At 33.1% G+C, this 24,000-nt stretch overlaps 4 protein-coding genes across 5 annotated transcripts; 2 read left to right on the forward strand and 2 right to left on the reverse strand.

Moving 5' to 3' along the window:
• Nucleotides 1-22: 22 nt before the first annotated feature.
• Nucleotides 23-4,720, reverse strand: LOC118049930 (cyclin-C1-2). Its single transcript, XM_035060115.2, has 9 exons — nucleotides 4,530-4,720; nucleotides 4,341-4,447; nucleotides 3,978-4,017; nucleotides 3,722-3,766; nucleotides 3,133-3,251; nucleotides 2,903-3,017; nucleotides 1,991-2,041; nucleotides 1,086-1,233; nucleotides 23-355 (listed from the first exon to the last, which is right to left on the reverse strand). The coding sequence occupies exons 1-9, from the start codon at nucleotides 4,559-4,561 to the stop codon at nucleotides 257-259; spliced, it is 756 nt and encodes a 251-aa protein (XP_034916006.1). The 5' UTR covers nucleotides 4,562-4,720; the 3' UTR covers nucleotides 23-256.
• A 2,418-nt stretch (nucleotides 4,721-7,138) lies between these two features.
• Nucleotides 7,139-10,412, forward strand: LOC118049929 (uncharacterized). Its single transcript, XM_035060114.1, is given in 7 exon segments — nucleotides 7,139-7,459; nucleotides 8,270-8,469; nucleotides 8,943-9,083; nucleotides 9,356-9,421; nucleotides 9,423-9,437; nucleotides 10,096-10,223; nucleotides 10,312-10,412. Coding segments are annotated over 7 exon segments (816 nt in total). The 5' UTR covers nucleotides 7,139-7,233; the 3' UTR covers nucleotides 10,352-10,412.
• Nucleotides 10,413-14,530: 4,118 nt separating this feature from the next.
• On the forward strand, nucleotides 14,531-19,184 carry LOC118049928 (nuclear transport factor 2). 2 transcript variants are annotated; one of them, XM_073407287.1, is made up of 11 exons: nucleotides 14,531-14,707; nucleotides 15,014-15,073; nucleotides 15,167-15,304; nucleotides 15,965-16,253; nucleotides 16,334-16,620; nucleotides 16,821-16,995; nucleotides 17,128-17,246; nucleotides 17,330-17,389; nucleotides 17,791-17,859; nucleotides 18,574-18,772; nucleotides 18,815-19,184. In XM_073407287.1, exons 2-11 carry the CDS (start codon nucleotides 15,029-15,031, stop codon nucleotides 18,958-18,960), a joined length of 1,527 nt encoding a protein of 508 aa, XP_073263388.1. In that variant the 5' UTR covers nucleotides 14,531-14,707; nucleotides 15,014-15,028; the 3' UTR covers nucleotides 18,961-19,184. The 2 variants fall into 2 exon arrangements, with proteins under 2 accessions (XP_073263388.1, XP_073263387.1); XM_073407286.1 differs by having other exon boundaries at nucleotides 18,574-19,184.
• Nucleotides 19,185-19,855: 671 nt separating this feature from the next.
• Nucleotides 19,856-22,530, reverse strand: LOC118049927 (galacturonosyltransferase 8). The gene is made up of 3 exons (XM_035060111.2): nucleotides 22,242-22,530; nucleotides 20,826-22,073; nucleotides 19,856-20,408 (listed from the first exon to the last, which is right to left on the reverse strand). The coding sequence occupies exons 1-3, from the start codon at nucleotides 22,380-22,382 to the stop codon at nucleotides 20,133-20,135; spliced, it is 1,665 nt and encodes a 554-aa protein (XP_034916002.1). The 5' UTR covers nucleotides 22,383-22,530; the 3' UTR covers nucleotides 19,856-20,132.
• Between the last annotated feature and the right edge of the window lie 1,470 nt (nucleotides 22,531-24,000).

The raw sequence follows: 24,000 nt of genomic DNA on the forward strand, positions 1-24,000 counted from the left end.
TGAAGTTTCCAAATCAAACAGGTTGAAATGAATTAATCTAACTCATCAAAGAGCTGTTTCAATAGAATATAAAGAATAATTATCATAACCACACGATCTCTTTAACATTGACAGTATCTCTTCCAAAAGAACCAATTTTTATTGACAAGTGCTAAGCAATTTTCATTTCCATAGACTACACGGGGCCCGTAGCTGGATCTGCAACATAGTGGAATGGGAAAACTTTTGAGTTGAGGAAATAGGCATCGCCAACCATTCAAGGTTTCAGCTTGTTGAAAGCAGCAGCAACTCTCTCATCTGTAATCAATCTATGACTCTCATAAAAATCTAATATCTCCATTGCAATATTTTTCACCTGCCAAATCAGACACGAAGGCTCATTATTTGAAGCAACATAGATCCAACATGATAAATTCAGTAAAGCTTTTTGCAGCAGTATGTTAAAATTTCAAGATCACCATAACTGTGCATTTCTGTGTGCACGCACGTGCTGGTGGACCGGCTTAAAAACATCACTTAAGAACATATCCACCATTTGGCACAAAATCAGGTAATTCCCATATTTGAAGAGGTTTCTTGAAAAGTGTAAGGTTCCCGGGTATAGTGACCTTTCAAGGCATAGCTAAAGCCTTCCACGAAGACCAAGTCTTAACCTAAAGAAGGCGTAGTGCGATAGCCGTATAAATCACTTTCTCAAAAGTTTTGAATTTTTTTTGCTTAAAATAATTTTTTTATATGTTTTTAAATTATTTTGATGTCCTAATATCTAACGTAAATTTTAAAAAATAAAAAAATTTATTTTAATATATTTATAAATAAAAAAAACACTTCAAACCACTAACTACAACAATCCCCACAATTCCAAATAGGACCTTCCACATAAGGAACATCATGCTTTATGTTTTAACAGGTAGTGGGACCACCTATCGCAGATACGGAGGAAGCCTAGCCTTTTGGTTCTTAGGATAAATCGATGCTTCAGTTATCTTTCAAAGCAGAAAGTTGTGATAGTTTCAATGCAGAGTCTATCGCAATAATACGAGGAACAACAACAACAACCGCAAAATTGAGCTTAGAGAACTCACCACATTCATATCTACACGGAGCTCTTCAAACCATGCTGTCTTATCTTTTTCTCTATACACGCTAGCAGTGTATATGCAGGCTAAGGCAATAAGGTGTGGGGGATGTATAAGAATCAAGTCCATCTTGTATGTGTCGTTCACAAGTCCCCTGTATGTCTCAGCATGGTTAATTCATTTTAAATCAGATCAATAAATCATGACGCTGACATAAAAATAAAAAATTTTTAAGATGCAATTCCTAGCATAAAAGAAGGATATGTCCACAAGAGAAAAATACAACTTAGAAAAATCAATATAACAAATTTACTCTTCAATTTAAGGCAGCTGCTTTGAGATAGAGAAGAAGAAAGGTTAGTGCAGAGATTGGAACAAAGTCTTTTGTTTTCAGAAACTTTTCAGACTTAAACATAGTTATTGTCAATTTATTCTTTTAATATTTAAAACCCCAGGGATGCTTATTTTTTCCATTCTGGCTGGTTGGGGGGGGGGAATTGGGGTCCAGCAACAGAACTGTAATATACAATGGCCTTCTTCACCACTAGTCTTCTCACATTTAACTTATCAGCCATTTCCAAAGGACAAAGGAACTTCAACTATGAGTTACAATTGGGATTTGTGGCCACAGAGAGGAGGCAGCCACCATGAACCAATCCGGACGCATGCACAATGAACATGATGTTGGCCCAAATGATAAGAACAGTATATAAAGAGCGACATACTAGCTCTACACACTTTTTAACGCCAAATATCAATCACCTGTAAGAAGCTCTCCCTAACACGATTGTTGTTCGGATGCCCAAACTTATGTAAAACCAACCTCATATTTTAAGGACTATAATGAAAGAATGCATCTTTTCTAGGTTAGGAGATGGGTGTTTACTTGGCCTTAGAGATTGGAGCCTTACCATGTTAATTGAGTCATACCTATATCGTTCATGCCAGCATCCTGCAAAAATCTGCCGAGATGTGAAGAAACACAGGAGAAAATGTTCTTGTGAAATAAGATACTCAATTTGCAAAACAGAAACTGCAATATCACAAGAGAACAATATACCACCAGTAAAACAGATTCGTTGGTATTACGTGGTATTAATGAATCTAAAGTTGTGCAATTAGGCTTCTGTAGTTAGTAACATGCAAGATAACTAATCACATCAAATTCAGCAGCCAGTCATTTTAAAATTTTTTGAAACCTAGTATTATTATTGATTAATCTAAGCTTGTGCAATTATGTTTCTGTAATTAGGAACATGTCAGACAACTTGTCACAGCAAACAATAATTTTAAGGTACGCTTTCAGTTCTAGTAGTCCACTTAACATGAAACATGCCCCCAACTCAGACTTTTGGAACAGCTTGAAGCTATTAAACAATATGAAGGTCATCTGTCCATTAACATTTCTTTTAAATGTGCTCATATAAGGAACAGGCAGAAAATGGAAACCAATAAATAGTAATCTTGTCTTATCTAATTATATAAAGATATCTAACTAATAAAAAATAATCTAAATCCACGTAATTAACTGAGATTCATAATATGTAATAAATAAAACAAAAATGAGAATACAAAGAATAAAAAGGAAAAGTAAAAGTCTGTGTTGGAGCTTAAGCACGGCGGACATCAACCAAGATGGCATTTGCAAAAAACAAAAGAAGAGAGCCTGTATGAATCATGTTTCAATCCTTAACTTGATGGCATTGTTTATTCTTTCAGAATTGTGCATGCGGTACAAAAAAACCTACTCAAGCAACCTGTTAATTCAGTTTAAAATGAATTTTAATGCATAAGAAACAAGGCAAAGAAGATAAAATACTTACTGAGGCAACGAACGATAAGGATGAAATACAACTAAATAATAGTTAAGAGCTTCCAAAATCTTCATTTCCATCTCAAGTATGTCTTTGATCTCATATCTATGCTTGTCATCAGAATCTGTGGGGCAACAATGCTAGGTTGTAAGCATTTTAGTAGTGAATATAAGTCCAATAACCGAATTATTTTAAGAACTCAGCGAATCAATCGATCAAGTCTGCTAACAAGTGATTACATATTTTTTTGATGTAATATACAAGAAGTCTGGCTTGCACTGTGCTCTCCTCTGCTTTTGATGCCAAATACAAGCAAGTTGGGCCTACAAGACGTGGATCATATTCTGACATACTCCTTCTGGAAGCACAACGAGAAATTAAGACTAGTGAGTGATACTACAAAAACTACTGGCTGTTTTCTAGGCAATGCATCAGCTTTACTATTACATTTACAGATAAGAGGGCAGCTGATTAGAGAGACCTCATGAAGAAAAAAAAGTAAGTGGATGATTAGAGATCTGAAGAAGTGGGTGAGAAAAAAAAACAGGAAGAAGGCTGACAAGGCATCGCATCCCAGAAGATCACACCAATGAGAGATAGGATGGCCAAATATACATTTTGAGAAAAGAAGAAGAGGAAGAAACTTATCCATTTGTATGCAAATGGATACTAGAAATGGATACCGAGTACTCATGAATGCCTATGATTGAAAATTGAAGAGTATTTTAGATGACTAGAAATGACAATACTACAAGAATTGGCATTCAAATCTCTTTCCCTTTGTTGGTCATCATACTCTTCTTCCCACCATGAGAAATTATTTAATACCTGGTATACAAACGCCTCATATATGTAACTGCAGTAGCAACAACCCTGAAACATCAAGCAAAAAATTAAAAATGCAACTAATTGGTGACACCTTATGAAACCAAACAAGAAAAAACAAAACGATCCCTATCAATTTAACCATGGTGATAAAATGGAATGGTTAATGACCGGGGCGTCTTACCTGGAATTCCAAATATGGGGTATTAGACAAGATAAGAAGAGCAGTATAAAAAACTTTTAAAGAAAAAGTCCAAACCTTTGCCTCACTTTAACAGATTGAGCCAATTTGCATATAGCTGAGGGGAATAGAAAATCGAAAGACGCAAATTAGCAAATGTTATGGTGAATAATACACAAGAAAGAAAGGAACAAAAAAACACTATCAACTGGTGTGGGCACATGTATATGCGAGTTCCAATAAAAGTAGTTGTAAGAATTGGATTGTTAAGACCAAACATATATAAACAACAAAAACCCATGTCGCATAATTTCGGTTACAATCTCATAAGCCAAGAAAAATCAAGATTTCCTAGGTGAAATCTTACAGAATAAGAAACAAACTCAATAGTAAACATAATAATATTGAAAAGGATAAGAAAAGAAAGACAAAAAGGCGTACGAATGAGCATATGCATCTTAATGAGCTTGAAATCTTCAAGAGTTATGCCCTTTTCTTTGTCAAGTGGGTGCACGACATCCACTTCTTCTTGGTCAAAAAGCTGTTTGCTGCACACAATCCATCCAGGAACAGGTAAATAAACACCCTCAAAAGAGATGAAAACATAAGAAAAAAGAAGATTCATCTTACAAGTGCGAGGAGGTCCAGAAATTGGCAGCCATTCTTTACAGGGAGTCTGCTGATGTTTAGCCTCAACTGATGATTAATTTGCCTAGCGTAGTAGTTTCCGAAACAATGTTTGAGCAAAGATGTGGTTGTAGCGGCCCGCTGGATCTTGAAGTCAGCTTAGGGCTTTCGGCTACTTTCTGTTTAGATGGCACGCTTGTTTCGGGGAAGTTTGCCATACTTTGTCCCTGCGATTTTACGAATATGCAATGTAGTCTTTGTACTCTAATTTTCTTAACAAGTTAATCCTTGAAATAATTCTAATGCCATGGAACCTTCAACTACAATCCATGATTGTCAAACTGGCCTTGAAACTAAATCGAAAAAAAAAATTGAATTACTTGATCACTGGGTAAACTCATTGGTCATGGATTCAATAATTAGTATTGTTCTGATATGGCATGTCTAAATTTTTATTCAATTACCACACTCGTATAACATGACCCGAATCTCAAATTTTACAGCTTAATCTGGTTTGGTGGGTTAATCCAGTTGACTCAATTTTTTTTAATTAGTTTTTTCTTTTGATTTTTTCATTTAATATTAATTTGATTGGTAATTAAATTTTATGATTTGTTTTGTTTACTTTTCATTAGATTATCCTGATTTCATGACATGAAAATAATGTTTAATGGATTAACTCAAATTAACTCAGGTTGTTTTTTGTGTCTTTTATTTGATTAATTTTTTTTTAGTTTTATCATTCAACATTGAGTCGGTTGGGAATTGAGCTTCATAATTTATTTTGGTTTGCTTTTTATGAAACTATCTTGATATTCAAATTAAGGTCATGAGTTTTAACATTTTAACCTTAGTTAAATCATGTTGTTGTTGTTTTTCCAAGAGGTTATATTGATCTCATTATCTGGGTCACGAGTCCTCCAACATTAGACTTGTTTTTTATTGAGTTGTCCTAATCTCATGAGCTGGGTCGCAAGTTAACCTAATTGGCTCATTTTTTTCTCTTATTTTTTAATTGATTTTTCCCCACTTTCATCAATTATCATCGTGTTTAATTAAAAATTAGGTTTCATAATTTGTTTTGGTTTATTTTTTATTAGATTATCATGGTCTCATAATTCAGTAATAGTGATTAATGATTAACTTGGGTTAACTTAACTTATTTTTATGTCATTTTTTTATTCAAGATTTTTACAATTTTCATCATTTAATATGAGTTCTAACAAAAACGATTGAGAATCGAGTTTTATAATTTATTTTGACTTTCTCTAAATGGGATTATCTTAGTCTCAAAACCAAAGTCGCAGATTTGACAGGTAAACCCAAGTTAAATCAAATCATTTTTAAATTTTTTTTTTATAAAATTATCTCAATCTGATGACCCGGGTCATAGGTTTGGTGGATTGACTCGTGTTGTTTTTTATGTTTTTTTTTTTAATCTCATTCGTCAATACTGAGTTGGTTAGGAATTAAAATTTATAATTTATTTCAATTTACTTTTCATGGGGCTATCTTGGTTTTATGACCCGGGTTGCAAGTTTGACATGTTATCCCGAGTCATTTTTTATGTTCTTTTTTAATTGATTTTTTTTTTTCAAATTCTTTCTTCAATATCGAGTTGATTAAGAATTAAACTTAATAATTTATTTTAATCTTTTTTCTATAGGATCATCATAATCTCATAACCTGAGTCATGAATTTGACATGTTAGCCTGGGTCGTTCTGCAGGGTCAATCTAATATGTTGTTATTTTAATATTAAAGAAAATATCATCTTAAAATTTTGTTTAGTCAAAATTTATTTTCACATACTGTATGAGTTGTTTTTGAACTAGTAAAATCAATCAGGTTATATCAGTTAAATCTTCACACGATTTAATTTTTTTCCTTGCTAGAAAAAAATATTAGCAATATTTAAATATTTTTTATATTTAAAAAAATATTAACTTGACTCGCGATATATTGGGGTCAAGTACTTACTATTTTAACAAGTATCAACCGAATGCAACAAAAAGTAGAATTAGCATCTCCATTGCTAATTAGTGACTTGTGATTTTTTAATTAACATCTTAGACAATGATGTTTTCATAGCGACACTCTTAATATATCAAGGTTAGATATTTTTTTTATCGGAAGTTTCGTTACATTTTAGGGTATACAATACAATATAGAGGATAATTCTCCTATATTATACAATAATTAAATAAGTTACAATTAAGCATTCCGTTGATTCATAGACACGTTGGAGATAAATTCACAAAAGGATGATAGGAATTTTTTATTTATTTTTAACTAAACCGAGAAGGAAGATCGGGGAGGATAGAAAGAGATATAATGGTGTATTTACATTAAAAAAAAAAAAAAAAACCTTCGAAAAGCCATTGAACCAGGAATAAATTAAATAATTTCTTTTATGGGTATACAAGCCAAGAAAAGAAAAGAAATTCAAGGTCAAAATCAGAAGTCCCAAACAGGCAAGCAAGCATCAACGTAGGGATAGTGTATCTAGGTTTTAAAAGCAAATCCACGTGTCAATACTTCACTGGTTCTAGTCATAGAAATAAAATAAAACGCCACGCAACACACCAAATCTTGCATGCCCTCTTCGTGTCTTTCCAAACCAGCTCTCCTCGTTATCTTCCTCAGACACATATCTATCTGCGGACGTTTCTCTCTCGTTTTCTCCTTGAATTGATCGGAAAAGAATCATGGGGAGGAAGAGAGCTTCACCTGTCACCGTGCTTTTTGGGTGGGTAAGGAGGCAGTCGATGAAAGTGAAGATTCTCGCCGGAGTGGTGCTTGCACTGTGCTCTCTGGTGGCTTTAAAGCACTTGGTGAAAGATCATGACTATTTCTTCATCTTTTCCGAGGCTATCCATGCTGCTGGGATCGTCGTCTTGATATATAAGCTCACCACCTATAAAACCTGTTCTGGTACATATATTAGTTCATTATTAATAAATAATTATACATAAGACTGCCTCTTTTTTATTGTTATTATTTTAAGAAATCATTATAGTTTGATAATTCTTTTGAATTTTGTAATATGGGATTTTCTTGATAAATTGTTCTTTGCTTGCTGGTAGTCGTTCTTCTAATCGCAAGAGATCCATGTATCAAAAAAAATATTATATATATATATATATAGATAGATAGATAGATAGATAGATAGATAGATAGATAGATAGATAGATGAACATTTTCTTATGATACTTTTACTTGATAATGGTTTTTTGTTGATTTTTTTCTTAATTAATGCAATTGATGACATGCATGCCATAGTAGGTCATTGAATTTTGTTTATTAATAATTGAATTTAAATTCAATGATCATAATTTTAGTGGATGATAAAAATTGAAACAATTTAATTTTTTATTATTTAGTTTTTTTAATTAATATAAATTATTGAATTTAAAAGTAATAGTAAAATTAATTAAGAACATAGCTGATCGAGTCCTCTTAAAAACATGAGAAGATTTCAATCCTTTCAAAATGTAAATTTATACGTGCTATGCATATATCTACAAAGATATTGTTACTGATAAATGCAAAATGCTTGTTTATTTTAGATGTTTGGCTAATAATAGGTTTAATTTTGTGTTTTAAAAATATTTTTTAAAAATTAAAATATTTTTTTTATTTTAAATTAATTTTTTTATATATTTTTAAATCATTTTAATATATTGATATCAAAAATAATTTTTAAAAAATATTAAATATTATTTTAATTTTTTTTTTATACAGGTCTTTCGCTCAAAACACAAGAAATCACAGCTCTGTTTTTAGCTGCGAGATTGGCCTGTAGCGTATTGATGGAACTTGATGCCCATTCAGTGCTAGACATGGCCACCTTGATTTCAACCGCTTGGGTTATATATATGATACGGTTCAAATTGAAGTCAACCTATATCAAAGAATTAGACAACATGCCCTTATATTACTTGGTAAAAACTTTATTCTTTTATAATATTGTTTTAAACGTAGAACATTAATCATGATTGTCAATATGTATTTATCCTTGTAAATTCAAAATAAGTAAATTATTTTAGTGTCACAATCCCACAATTTCTTTGCTTGCCATATCTGGTTGAAGGGATGAAGACAAATATACGTAATAAATTTATTTATAGGTCAATTTTAAAGTAAATCTATAGATAAATACTTAAAAACATGTTTTATTGCTTTTATATTTTTTATTTTGGAAAAGTAACCAAACACTATATTTTTTTTTTCTTGCCGTGCTAATCGTTGTTAAGCTATGGTTGTCAATATATATTTATATTTTTCTTTTCCTTAATTTTTTTCTTATTTATAGATATATTCTTAAGTTTTTAATTTATAAATCCTTGATTTCTAGAAATAATATCTCGATTATTGGTTTGCCCTTGCGTTAATTTTTCTTCAATCCTTGCCGTAGGTGGTGCCTTGTGCTATCCTTGCCTTGATCGTCAAACCTTTCACAAGATTTTGTTACTTTAGTCAAGTCCTCTGGGCCTTCTGTGTGTTCTTGGAATCTGTTTCGGTGCTGCCTCAGCTTCGTCTCATGCAGAATGCAAAGGTTTGGGTCTTTTTTTTTTTTTTTTTTTTTTTGAATTCGAGAAAATTCTACCTCTTAAAAAAATATATTTTATGGGTTTAAATGAGTAAGTAAAACCTTATTTATCTCAAATTTTTATAAAAAATACACACAATTTAAAATTTGTTAAATAAATCTCAAGCTTTTTACCATCGTGTCAGAGGACTCAAATATATGTTTGGGTTACTTTTTGCTGTAGAAACTGATCTTTTGGTTGCGTTGGCTGCATTAATTTGTTCATCTCTTATTTTTAGATGATTGAACCGTTCACAGCCCATTACGTCTTTGCACTGGGTGTTGCTAGATTCTTGTCCTGTGCTTCACTGGATAATCCAGGTTAAAATCTGTTCTGCTCTTTGATTAGTCTTATTAATCATAGATTCATTTAGAATTACAATATACTTTCCCTGTGCATAACTTAGAGGCCGTGCTTAGAGAAATTAACTTAAATATTGTCTGGGGAAATAGTTAATTTTTCTTCATTAAATTTTTTCAATATTAGCCTGTATATATTTCTTGAAAAGAATATTTTCTTTTCTTTTTTTTTTTAAATTCATGAATAAAACGTAAAGGATTACAGTGCGAAAACTCCATGTAACTTGAAAAATTTGATTTTCGTTGTTTATCCCATTGTTACAAGAGTATATTTGAAATCAAGTTGACCAACAAATCAGCAAATTGACCAAATATGTTTTTTCTATTTGAGTAAAATAACATCATTTTGAGTTATTTTTATAAGTTAATCAACTAGGAAAAGTTTAAGTGTATGAATATTTTTAACTGATCAGATTTTGAGTTTTCTTTCTAATAATCATGAGTTCAAATATTTTTAGGATAACTAGAGACTTATATAGTTTTTAACTTAAAATTTTATAAGATTAGTTAAAATACGTGAATACTAGTCCACATACCCATGTTAATCTAAATAAAAAAGTAAGGTTTGTCCACGAATTTATAAAAAGCTCATGAATTATGATTGTTGTTTTACATATAGGTTTATGAGACTCGTGGGATGTATCTTTTCTTGACTGGAAGTGGGTATTTCTGGTTTCCTGCGGCTCTCCTCGCTGAAGCTGTGCAGACGTTTATCTTGGCTGATTTTTGTTACTACTACGTCAAGAGGTGACTAAATTCTATCACTCATGACATCTCTACGGTTTTGGTTTCTATAAATCCATTGATTTAATGGCAACTTTTTTTCTCTTTGCAGTTTCATGCAAGGTCAGCTTTTGATGAGGATGCCTGTTTAGAACACTTAATCACACCAAATTTAAGGGGATTAGGGAGGGTAATTACTTACCCATTTGGCTTGCCTGTGTGCTTAATCTCATATTAAGCTTAATCCCATAGTAGGCTTAATCTCATATTAAGCTTAATTATGGTAGCATCAACATTTGAAATATTTTCCTAATTTTCTCTCCTATATGATGTGCTTGTGTTCTCTCTTGGATTTGCACAAGGTTCGACCGCATGATCAAGCAGCCATTAATTTACAATTGATGACTAGGATCAATGTTTTGTCAATCTTATTCATTGCCCAATATATTTTAGTTAAGGGTGATTATTTTTTGTTTAGTTTGTTTTTTGTTAAAAAAAATAACCAAACTAAAATTAAAATCAAAAACAGAAAACAAAAACCGGTATGTTTTGTTTTTTTTTACTATTATTTATATTATTTGAAATAATTTATAAATTTAGATTTTTTTTAATTTTATACTCCTTCAACATTTTTATCTATTAGATTTGGTTCTTGTTATTTAAGTAAACTTGACAAAAATTAAAACATTAATAAGTTATTTTCTAGCTTATTTTATATCGCATAATCAAACACGGAAAATAAATATATTTCAATGCAATCATGGTGCCTTCATGGTGTTATGGAATTTGGAATTTTTATCTATTTTTTTTATATCATACAAGTATAACAATTTTGTTAAAATATATTGTTATTTTCAAAACCTAGTAATAATGAAAATTATAACTTACTAGCTAAAAAAATTATACAAAATAACTTTTGTTGGTTATTACCAGACTTTGTTATAGAAAGATCTTCATTAAATTTTATTATCAAAAGATCTCATCTTTTTATGATTTTGAAGATTGTTGATTTTTTTTAAAAAAATCATAAAATGTATTCGTCAACTTTTATTCGAGGAAGCAAATTGAAAATAAAACTATTTACTTGTGAAACAAATAAAAATATAAATAGGAATTAAAACTATATTTAACTAGATTAAAATTTATTTTTTAAAAACAGAATGAAATAAGATGAAAAAGCTAGCCCCTGAAGGTAAATCACTGTGATGTTTAAGGTTTTTTCCTTAGAAGATGATAGAGAGAGGCGGAGTAAAAATGCAAACTACAAAGGATTTTATATATATATATTCAGTATGTAGTTATTAAGTAAATTTAAATTTATTATATTTAAGGGTTAATTTTAAAAAAAAAATCCGAATTACCTGAAAGAAAATTTTAATTCATAAATATTTAAGTAATTTCTCACTGTGAATGAATAAAAAGCATAGGGCTATGAAGATTTTCAAGTTGTTCTGAAAGATTCAGAAATTTTTAAAAAATTTAAAAATATAATTCAAAAAATAAAATAAAAAATAATTTTATAAGAGTCACATTTGAAGGCGGAGGCGGAGGGTTGACGTACCTCCATGTATATTTATAATTCATCTTTCGAGTTATGATTAACTTTTAACATTCTAAATGAGCAACAACTCACCATCTCAGGAGGTGAAGAATTTAAACATTTCGCTTGTAATTAAATTAATTAAAATAATAACATTCAACGATATAAATCATAGATTTATAAAAAGGAAAATCTTAACGATATTAATTATGCAAAAAATCGTGCTTCTATAAAAAGTATGGTTTCAATTAAAACATACATGAAGGATTGCAAATTGCCTCGGAAGATCTTCACGAAGGTAAAAATAGATGGTTTACGGACCATTATTGTAATGTTTGCGATGATTTCTTTAAAAATTCAAATAGTTTGGGAGAAGATTTGTATTTTAGATAATCGATTAATTTTTTAATTTTAATATTTTATTTTATTTTATTTAAACAAGGTGTTTGATACCTGGTAAATTAAGGTAGTCAGTGGCTGCTACCTGCAAAAAATTCTTTTTTATAAAACATAGGGACTATCTAGCACTTGAATAAGTATATTTTTAATAAAAAGTTATGATACTTTATAGTGAGACTTTAAAAATAAATATGCAGTAGTTAATAAAGATTAAGAACCTAGAGTTTGAAGGATTCATGATATATTTATAGTTTATGAGTTTAATCTTTTTATAGAAAGAAGTGGCTAAAATATAATTTTTTTCATGATAGTTTTAAAGAGAGAAAATTTATCGGACATGTATATTAATAAATAACAAATATTTGTACACAAACATTAAATTTAATAGAAATATGGAGGGTTCTTAAAAAACTTTTACACACTATCTCTTACACAATGTTAATATTTAAGGAAAAATATTGTGAGTTTTTATAAGATTTTTACACATTATCACTTACACAAAATTAATATAGATGAAAATATAGTGAATGGCTAGATAATTTTTATATACTTATAAATGTAAAAAAGATAAAATCCAAATTATAGCTGAGCTCATAGGTTGGATCTTTCTCCTGGGTTAAGCTTATAAAAGACATGGCTTTTCTTTTAAAGTAAGCCCCTAAGAGCTGGCTCTTCTATGAAGTCGGGCCCAAATATGTTAATTTCATGAGTTTTTAGACTTTAAAAGAATTGTTTTAAACATGTTAAACTTGAATTTATCATTCAGTATAAACATTAATTATCATTTTAAATCATGATTAACTTAACATTGTCAATGAGCTATAATTTAATTAATTATTAATATCTCATATCTCTTTAAAAAAATAATTCCAACCACTCATATGTAATTAAAAAAATCAAATTTATATAATGATAAATAATTTAAAATTCATGTCGAATATTTTATCCACCTCGTCCATTTTTTTAAAAAAAAATTAACTTAGAGTTAGTCAATTTAGGCTCCGTTTGTTTGCAGGAAAGTGAATTCCGGGGAAAGTGAATTCCTGGAAAGTATTTTCCGATATTTGGTAGTGTTATGGAAAATGAACTGGAAAACACTTTTCCAGTGTTTGGTTGTATTATGGAAAATGAACTGGGAAATAATTTATTAATGAATTAATTTTTTTTTTCAAATTTATCTAATATCTATATAAAATATTTAATCACTTACAATAAAAAAAAAATAAAATCTAAAATGTATAATGATGAATTTTTTTTTTATTATATTCTATATTCATACATAGCTTATTTTATAAAATATAACTATATATATCATATCATATTATAGAGAAATAAGCTTGTGAAATTTTTTTTACTATTCCATAAAACTATTTATAATTCCATTACGTACGAAATATATATCTGACAAAAACTATAGTTTTAATAATATTTTTAGCATTTAATAAAATTGGATAAAATATTAAGGTATAAAATTCACTCTAAACTAGTTTTTTTTTTAATGTTTAAAAAATAGCACACTTAAAAAAAAAAAAAAAAAAAAAAGAGTCCCACAGGCAAGTGAACAGTGCAAGAGAACTGCACTGTTCATTATTTTTCAGTAAACAGTATACGCAATACACTGTTTATGTTAATTGCATTATTCATTGAACAGTGCAATTAACATGAACAAGTTAAAAAAGCATGAAAAAATGGCTGCTTTTCACCTTTGCCCACTGTCGGAAAGTGTTTTCCTTTCCTTAATAAAGGAAAACACTTTCCCTTGGTAACACTGATTCATTTTCTATTGATTGAATTCATTTTTTATTGATTATTTTTTCTTGTTGTTGCCAAACACTGGAAAAGCAGGAAAGTGAATTCCAGGAATTCACTTTCCTGCAATCAAACACGGCCTTAGTAGAACCGATTAATAAATCATAATATTTATGAATAATTTTTTTAAAATTATTTTTTCTCTAAACAATGTTATTATAACTTTTTTAAAAAAATAAAATAAAATTATTTTAATTAACAGAATCAACTCATTCAATCAATATCTTAAATTCTATACCGGGTTAAGAGGGTGTTTGGCATTGAAGTTGAACCTGTTTTTCGGAAAAATTTCAAATTTTTTTTTTGCTAAAATTGAGTGCGGTTTGTACTTTTTGGATCGTTTTGATGTGCTGATATCAAAATTAATTTTTAAAAAATAAAAAAACATTATTTACATGTTTTTCGGCATGAAAAACTATTTGAAAAGCAATCGCTACCATACTTTCAAACACCCTCTAAAAATGGGCCGGGTTTGATATAACCCCACAACTAATTTTGAAGGGCTGTACAGAAATAAACCCGCACGTACGAGTCACGCAAAACCTCCCCTAAATTCTCCATGATATAAAAGCAACCAGAACCCTCTCTCCTCGCTCCTCTCTCCTCTCCCTCACTCTCGCCTCTTCAAGATCCATAAAAACCCTAGAAAGCTCCAACCCGTTCAAACGAGAGAGGTGAGAGAAAGTCACTCGCCGGCCTTAACCTCCTTTCTCTCACCTGCCTCGCCGCATAACTCTCTTTGATTCGATACCAGGCTCAGGTTAGCTCCTCTCCTCTCTCGAATTTTAGCTATCAAATGATCTCTCTCCGGTCACAACTTTTTCTCAGTTACAGCTTGATTCCGATTGAAATTGAAGTCTAACTCGAAGCTTAATTGCTAGGTTTTTCTTTTAGATTTGGAGTTTTAAGTGTAAATGATTATCTTATATTTTGCTTCGCTCCAAAGTAGTTTAAATGTTTGATGTATATCTTATGTTCGTCATTTTCGGTTTTATTCTTGGAAAATAGAAAGATCATGTGTAAATTAGAGAATTTTTTAAAATCAGGGCTTTGGTTTATTTTTCAGAGATTTTGATCAGTCATGGCAGCACCAGTGACGCAACTCCCTGTTCCAGCTGCTGATGTTGTATGTTTTTTAACCTTTGAAATTTTTTTGTTTGTATTTTGTTTGCTGTGGATTTTTAACATGGATCTAGTTGAATTTTTTTTGTGGTTGTAGGTTGGTAATGCTTTCGCGCATCAGTACTACCATATATTGCAGCAATCGCCGGATCTTGTTCACCGATTCTACCAGGATGGTAGTAAGTTTGGACGTCCTGGAGAGGATGGGGCCATGAGTACCACTACTACCATGAATGTGAGTTCTAGCTTGTTTTATACACATCCATGTAAAGTTGTTTAAGGTAGCTGGACTGGTTTTCTTTTTGTCAGAGTTGGGAAATATAATATTTGTCTCTTGCTTGCAAAATGAAGCAGAAAAATGGCTAATTTCTCATCTCAGTTAGATTTGTTTATTGAACCTGAAGAAAGAGACAGACTGTCACTTTCTGTCTTAAATATTTATTTCTATTAGAGGATCAGATAAATGCTACGAGGATTTCTCTGGGACACAATAGCTTGTCTAGTGTTTCATGGTGTACTTTTGGGGTATTTGAAAGAGTTGCTTTAGCCGATAATCAATAAGATTGGAAAGCCTTCCATCTAGATTTGATTTTATTCCTTGGATGATGCCTTATCTTTTTTTTTTTTTTGGTAATTAAAACTTTTTCTCCTTTCAATAATTTCTCCCTCTCCTTTTACACACACGTGGTTTATTTCAATTACCTCTTTCAGCAATTAAGAACATTACTGCAGAATTTGTTAACTGAAATGTTCTTTAATGTCCCACGGGTATCATGCTTAATGTTTAGCCGCTCAGCACCCTTCTGTATCTGCAAAAGTTGAATGCCCACAAACTTCTCCCAGCTAGTTTTCTTGATAATGAGAGCTGAATTTGTTGTCTGTAAATGTGGGGCAGGCTATTAATGAGAAGATACTTTCACTTGGATATGGTCAAGTCAGGGCAGAAATTGTTACAGTTGATTCGCAAGAATCTTACAAAGGCGGAGTTCTTGTGCTAGTGACTGGGTATTTGAATGGAAATGACAATTTGCGACAAAAATTTACTCAGAGCTTCTTCTTGGCTCCTCAAGACAAAGGCTATTTTGTGCTGAATGATGTGTTTCGGTATGTTGATGACCCCACACACCAGAATGAAAATCAAGAGCCTGCCAGCAATTTTGAAGCCCCACTTGCTCCTGACCAGGGTAATGAAAAAAGATCATTCTTTGAATGCGCATCTATTTTCCAGCCCCCTTATTGAAATTGAAGGTGTTTCTGTTTTCAGATACTTCTCACACACAGGAAACTCACATTTCTGAGCCAACAGTTGCTTTGTCTGAGGAAGTCATTGGAGGGGAAGTGTACAATCCCTCTGAAAGTGGGGATGTTTCAGTTGAGGTAGAGGAAGAGGAACGTGGGGATGTTTCAGTTGAGGAAGAGGAAGAGGAAGAACCAATGCCTGAGGTTGTTGATGAAATTCCTCCTGATTCCCAGTTAGTGGCTGACTCCCAGGTTGTGGTCGAGTCTAGTGCTAAGATTGAAGACACTCCGAAGAAGTCGTATGCCTCCGTTGTAAGTAGCATTTCACAACCCCCCAATTTCCTGTTTCTTCACTGTCATTTTGCCACTAAGATATGCATATTAAGCACCCTCAAGTATGAACATTTAGAAGTGTTTACTGGTATAGATTCAGCTGATATTGTTTGCCATGTTCTCACTCCTCTTCCGTCATTGGATTTGTTTTTACTAAGTTATTTCCAATTCTGTTCCAGGTGAAAGTTCAGAAGGAGTACACTGCACCTTTTTCGAGTCCTACCCCTTCTCCTCTGAGGTCTGCACCAAAAATCCAAGAACAAGTGACTGCTGCAGTGTCTCAACCTCCAGCAGCTGAGTCACATGTCTCCAGCTCTAATACTTTTGAAAATGGGAATGCCCAAGAGAGTGAAGGTGCTTGGTCCTTGAATTGCTCTGGTGTTTTTTTTCCAAATCTTCAATGATTGTTCCTTGTATGCTTTTAATTTTATCTATGTGCATGCTTGCATACCTGACCTGCTTATTTATTCAATTGGTTGTTTACAGAGGGTCCTTCTATCTACGTGAAAGGTCTGCCTTTAGATGCCACACCTACCTTGCTTGAAAACGAGTTCAAGAAGTTTGGACCTATTAGGAATGGAGGTGTTCAAGTTAGATTCCAAAAGGTAGGCATCACTTTTTTTTCTTTGTTTTTGGTCAGTTATCCTTGGTATTCTTCTAATTCCTGTTATCCATTGGTTTCTGACAGGGATTTTGTTTTGGCTTTGTGGAGTTTGAAGTGGCGAGTGCTGTGCAAAGTGCATTAGAGGTTTCCATCTACTATGCTATTACTTATGCTCTGTTCTTTTTATTTTATCTGCAGATAGATCAGTCAGTTTGTTTCCTCATTTAAATAATATGGTGTTATTCCACTATGACATATGATTTCTTTCCTTGTTAGTATTTTGAGATGTCTTGTTTCCTTTTTCACTTGAACTAGTAAATTGGACATGTAATTGTGGGTTAGCAGCAATATGCCTGTCACACCCTTTTAGTTGTGTTTCCTTTTCATTAATCTTCTTATGTAAGAAGTCTTAATGTTTTCAATCTGTTCCTTTTATATTCTTCTGTGATTCCAGAATGTAGGCGGAGCTTTTCATCCTTTCAAGCTCTTTTGTCAAATTAGTTTACTTAAATTATATGTTAATTATAAGCTCATTGATGTTGCAGGCTTCACCTGTTATGATTAATGGATTCCGCGTCGTTGTTGAGGAAAAGAGATCTACTTCCCGAGGCAAGCTGAATTTTATCGTCAAATTTTTGTTCCTTTAAGATCTATCACCCTATTCACTTGCAATGTGTGAGCATGATTCTTTTTACTGATTTCTAACAGTTTTGGGCAAAATGATGTCTAGTGATTTAGCTTGAGCCCAGGAGTTCTATTTAGAATAAAGAACTGGAGATTTGATCAAATCAAGAAATTGTATGATAGAACTTCAATGTCTATTCTTTTAGGAAAGTTAATATATAGTAACCCCCTACATTCTAGGAATTTCATCATTTATAATCTCCTTAGAGCGTCTATCAGTTATATATAACATGGAGGGTTTCTGCTTGAAAAAGGAGCTGATGTCTTAAGCCATCATGCTATATATTATCATGCCCCAAACTGAAATAATTGTAAGGTATGCCTAATGGAAACAAAAAACATTTTGGCTTTTTAGTAATCTGTTCCAAGAGACCTCAAAATCCAGGTTATTCGTACAGATTGAAGGTGCTTTATCTATCTCAGAAAGTGAATATCCTCAGGCCAGTTTTTCATAGTGACATCTCTATTTTTATAATGTTTCCATGTATTGGTCTGTATGGTGCGGGACAACATCTGTGCTTGTAAAACTGGAAAATGTGATTGAGCAAGAAGTATATAATCTACTCTCTCCAGTTTAAGCAAGAAGTGGTTTTTTCTCTAATGTGATTGAGCTTATCTATCTCTTTCTCTTCACCACAGGGAACAATAGGGGACGATATCCATCTGGATCAGGGGCTGGATATAAAAACGAAGGAATGAGAGGGCGTGGTAATCTTGGAGGAAAAGTCTATGGCAGGATTGATATTGGTAACAGGACAGAGTTTGGAAACAGAGGTGGCAGTCGAGGTGGTGGATATTCAAACCGTGGAGGTGGAGGTGGAGGTGATGGATATCCAAACCGTGGTGATGGATATTCAAACCGTGGAGGTGGAGGTGGAGGTGGAGGTGATGGATATTCAAACCGTGGAGGTGATGGATATCGGAGAGCTGATAAGATGGGGAACAATGGTGGTCGAGCAAACCGTACTGGTGGTTTAGGTCTTAACGGCACAGCCAAGACTACAGCGCCACGAGTATCTGCAACGGCTTGAAGATCAGTGACTTGTGAATTGTTATGGAATGGTCAAAGTTTCTGTTTTTAGTGAGATAGTATTAGGAGAGCGCTTACACTTCTATGGATGAGGTTTCTTAAATTTTCTGAAGGGTTTTGTCCATTTTTCCTTGGTATTGAATCGTTCTGGGTGGATGCTAGTAAATTTTCTTGTCTGGTATACTAAATCTGAAATGTCACTTATTTTCCATTTTTCCTTTGGTATTTAATGCTTCTGGATGGATGCTAGTAAATTCTCTTGTTTGGTAATATACTAATTCTGGAATGGCCTATTCCGATTTCCTTTATATTTCTAAATCCACGTCACACCATTTCAAGTCCGTTCTGGGACCTTGATTTTTCTTATCCTCTAGGGTCATGTCGACGTGTGTACACGGATACACGCGTCCAAGAAAAAATATCTCCGACTAGTTTTCTAAATCTTTTAATGCTTTCCATCCATGTGCGCATGCTTGGTAAAAACCTCTCTGGCGAATCGTTGCCTTTCTCATTGCTAGAGGGAAAAAATGTCGATGCACGCATTCAAATAGTTCTCGAGAGCTAGCTTTCTTCCCCTGCGAGCATGATTTTTCTCGAGAGCAATCCTCTGGAGATAGGGACGGCAATCCTCCAACAGGGATGACGACGATTTTCAACTGAATCTGATAGATACTGATCCCATCAAGATCAGTTAGAGCCTAAAAGTCAGGCTGATGTACCTAACCCGAACTTGAATTAAACTAATTATGTACTAAATAATTATAAATTATTGCATTCATATTCAAGTTAATCCCAGTAGGGTCAACAGATGGTTATTTTAAGTTCTAGTTCTGGCATGGATGAAATAAAACCGGACCCGTGAGGATATCCTCCCATGGTAGAAGATTAAGCAGACATTTGAGAAATTCTTGAGCAATATAACATTAAAATCCAACCATGTTTTTTTGTAGCTACACCTTGCGGTCAAATACACATTTTAGTTGACATGCTTTGTATAAATAAGTGGGAGAAGAAATCTAAAATTAATTCAACTTATGCTACACTTGGGGTGGCGCTGGATTTCTTCCATCTTGGATGCGAATAATTGACGGTGGTGTAACAAGAGGACACAAGATATAGGTTTTACTGGCGATGGCAAATCTACTGCGAGGAAGCTTCAACCATGAAGGGTATTTAGAGACCAAAATTGCAGGCCTGGACAAACTCCAACTCGTAGTCAACATGCTTTGTCCATAGAGGTTTAAACTGAGTCATTGCAATATCAAGCCACGGCTTCATATTCCCATTGAAATGCACCACAGCGGCAGACTGAATCTCGTCCATACTAATGCTTGGGTTATACCCAAGTCCCAGGACATGCCATGACTTGTCTAGCGGCTTTGTTGTTGAGTAAAATGTGATTAAACCCGGGGGCAGCGTCCCCAATTTCCACAAGGTTCGGTTCTCATTCTGCATCATCATCAGAATCTCTAGTTAATAATGTACAGAATAATGTACAGGACATCAAAGACACAACAAAAATCGCAGCTTTTAAAGACATGTAACCTTGTTTTAGTATTTACAGCCATAGGAGGCCATCCCACAGAATTTAGAGTTGGAGATTTAAGGTCATCAAATTGAAGGACTTTTTTTTCAGAAAGTAACATGCTTGCAAAAACTACTCTGCGCCTTTTATAGGACGCTGTCCACATTTTTTCTTCTAATGCTGGATTGCGATAAAGAATCGGAGATTAGAAAAAGTCATTCTACGCCGAAACAACCTAGCATATGCCCTGATATAAATCTAAGCGATGAACTAATGCATGTTATAAAGAAACAGGGAAATAACAACTTAGCAGAATTTACAGAACAATAAGGCAATCTTACCAGGTTCTGCCAATAATGATACTCTTCCGTGCACTTCTCTCTCCTCCAAGCATCCAAATCAAAGAAGTTCATGCCGTACGCCCAAGCACAAGCCTTCGGGTTAAACTTCTCCTTGATCAGGGGGTGTGAGAAATTCATATACTGAGCATACCTATGAAAAGACCCGAAACAGGTCTCCACAGCTCCGTTCACCTTCCCATCCATATCTATCTTCCATAACCCGGTCAAGTCCTTCTGCACCACTATATCATCATCTAAAAACAATATTCTATGCAACTTTGGATACATCTCCGGCAAATAGAACCGTAAGTGATTCAAGATTGACAAGTACTTGGGGTTCCTAAACTTCATATTTGTAGTATCCTTGGTTGCATTCTCGAGCTTATTCTCAAAGTAAAACTTCTGCAGATTTGCCGACTCCAATTGCTTAAGTACAGGCACATATGAAGAATTCAAGAATTTATAATCCTCAACAGCTTTCACCTCTATATGTGCCCCATTATAATCTTTTAATTTAAACATAACCTGCATTGCCCCGAGATTCATTTTATCAGTCACAACATGAAAAACATGTTTCCATGGCTCTTTGGCATTCTTCACTGCGGAATTCACCACCACCGACGCTGCAATCACATTATCAGAGAAAATCGCATAATGATAAAGCTTCGGATCCTCCAACTCCGGAAGGGGTGGCTTCCCTTCATCATTATACTTCTCCGGATGAGCAATCCTCTCCTCCATCAACCTCATCGCAAGGCAATGCAAACTCTTAGGTATCGATTTCGCAGCAATCAAACTCGAAAACGCCCCTTGCTTTTTCGCTTTGGTTAACTGCTCATTAACCGCAAAAATAGTATCCTTCAACTTCTGAATCTTCAACTGATTGTCAAAACTCTCTTTCGCTTCAGCAATCACTTGCCGCGTAACTTTGATCCTCTCTTTCACTTCCTTCTCAAACAGTCTGAGCGTAGCCTCATCAATGGACAGAGAATCCGACTCGGAAAGAGCCCTATACGATGGCTTGTTAATAAGATCAGTGTAATTTCGCGACAGATCAGCAAAAACCCTAACAAGCTTCGAATTCTCAAGCTTCAGTTTCCGCGCATACGATGCATACGCATGCGCTAGCGACCGGTGATCATCCGCTTGCTTCCGGATCTGATCCAATCTTGACTTGAGCGGATCCGATTTCATCGCCAGCACAGATCTCCTGCCGGATCCCAACCCGTATCTCACATTACTGAAACCCTATATCAAATATTAAGAAAAAAACAGAGAAATAACAGGATTACACTTCTAACTTTAATAACTAATGCTCTGATTTCCGTTACATTTTCGCATAAATTAACATTAATTACAATTAGTTAGTTAATTAAATAATTAATCAGGAATCAGATCTAAAGAGGGAGAGCTTACATGGTTGTCGGTGGTAGAGTGAGAATGAGCAGTGAAGAGAAGAGACACGGTCAAGCACAGAAACACTGCTAGTGATACAGCCGAACCCAACACCCGAAACGAAACGCCGATTCCACTGCGCGAGCTTCTATGAGTCGCCATTTTCGTTTCCTTTTCTGCTTTCGGTTTCTTAGCGAGAGAGAGAGATATAGAGAGAAATGGCGATGGATGGCGAGGATGATAAAGCAACAGTCAGGGACGGGGACAGGAAGTCTCTCCTTTTCGCTGCTATTTGTTGGTTACAGCCTTACAGGTCTTGGAGACTTGTTTTTTAATTAACGGGTTCGAGCGAGATCTGGTGAAATCAAAATGTAGGCCCCACGGTGAGTTTTGGTAAGTAATTAAGATGGACGGCTGAGATTGGTTACAGCCTTGCAGGTTTCTGAGACTTTTAGAAATCGAAGATAGACTCCACGGTGGGTTTTGGAAAGTAATTAAGATGGACGACTGAGATTACGCGTACTGTAAGTCTTAGTCTGGGTGATGCCAAGTGGTTAGTGGCGGTGAGGTGACGCGGGATCTAGTGTGAACTGATCAGCCTCAGTCAAACCATCCAGACTGCATTGCTGTATATTCATGATAGTTAGGTCTCTCTCTCTCTCTCTCTCTCTCTCTCTCTCTCTCTCTCTATATACACACACACACATACATACACACACACACACTTTAAAATACATGGTAAAAATACTGTACATTTACTATGAATATACACTTATTACATGGTATACATAGAGTATTTGCACTGTAAACAACGATACTATAACACTATAAAAACATTGTCTTTTCTGTTTTTTTTTAATAACAAATGTTGTTGGGTCATTGTTTTTTTCACTTTTTGTGTCAAAAATTATTTGGTTTGGCTTGACAGCTAGACTCAAATCGCTTATAATAGGTGTTAAGTTTGACTCATAGCTAAATCCATATATGTTCTAATTTTAGTTTTTTTTGTCTTCTTTAGATTTTTTTCATTTTTTTTTTAATTTCTTTTCATACGAAAAAGAAAAAATAAATTAATGAAATTTTTTTTATATTGTATAAAAATTAGATGATGATAATTTTTTTATTTAAAGTTGGGCTGGGTTGGGTTAAATTTCTTTTCTCTCAGCGTTAAGTCTCATTGCCTTGCCAAATCCAACAGCTTTTGGACTTCTTGGCTCCTAGATCCAAGGTTCTTGGATTTGGCTTGGCTATTAAACTCAATACTATTTAGTTGGTCTTTGCAATTAGACCTAAAGCTATTTTAGATTTGGTTTGGCTGTCAAACCCAATACACTTAATAAATTCTCTATAATTTTTTTTTTTATTTGCATTTAAAAAAAATATTATTGATCCGGACCTAATATATATATTATTTGTCTTCTAGTAATTTGATCATATGATTGTGAGAGGTGTTTTTAGAGAATTTTTTTTTATAATATCTTAAAAATATATTTTTATTTTATATTTTATATTAAAATAAATTTGATAAAATATTTTTAGATATTAGTTTTAAATTTTAAATCCAGAGACTTAAAAAACATGTCTTCTTAATTCACTATATCAATATAATTCATTATAATTTTATGAACTTACTAGGCGGGTATTTAGAGAATTCAGGTAAAAAATTGCTAATTCAATTTCTTTTTTTATTCTTTGAATTATCTTTTTTAAAATAATATTTTAATAAATAAAAAAATCAAATTCTCCAAAATAATTTGAATTTTTTTTCACCAAAAGCATT

This window comes from Populus alba, chromosome 2, assembly GCF_005239225.2.
Source record: "Populus alba chromosome 2, ASM523922v2, whole genome shotgun sequence".
Lineage (NCBI taxonomy): Eukaryota > Viridiplantae > Streptophyta > Magnoliopsida > Malpighiales > Salicaceae > Populus > Populus alba.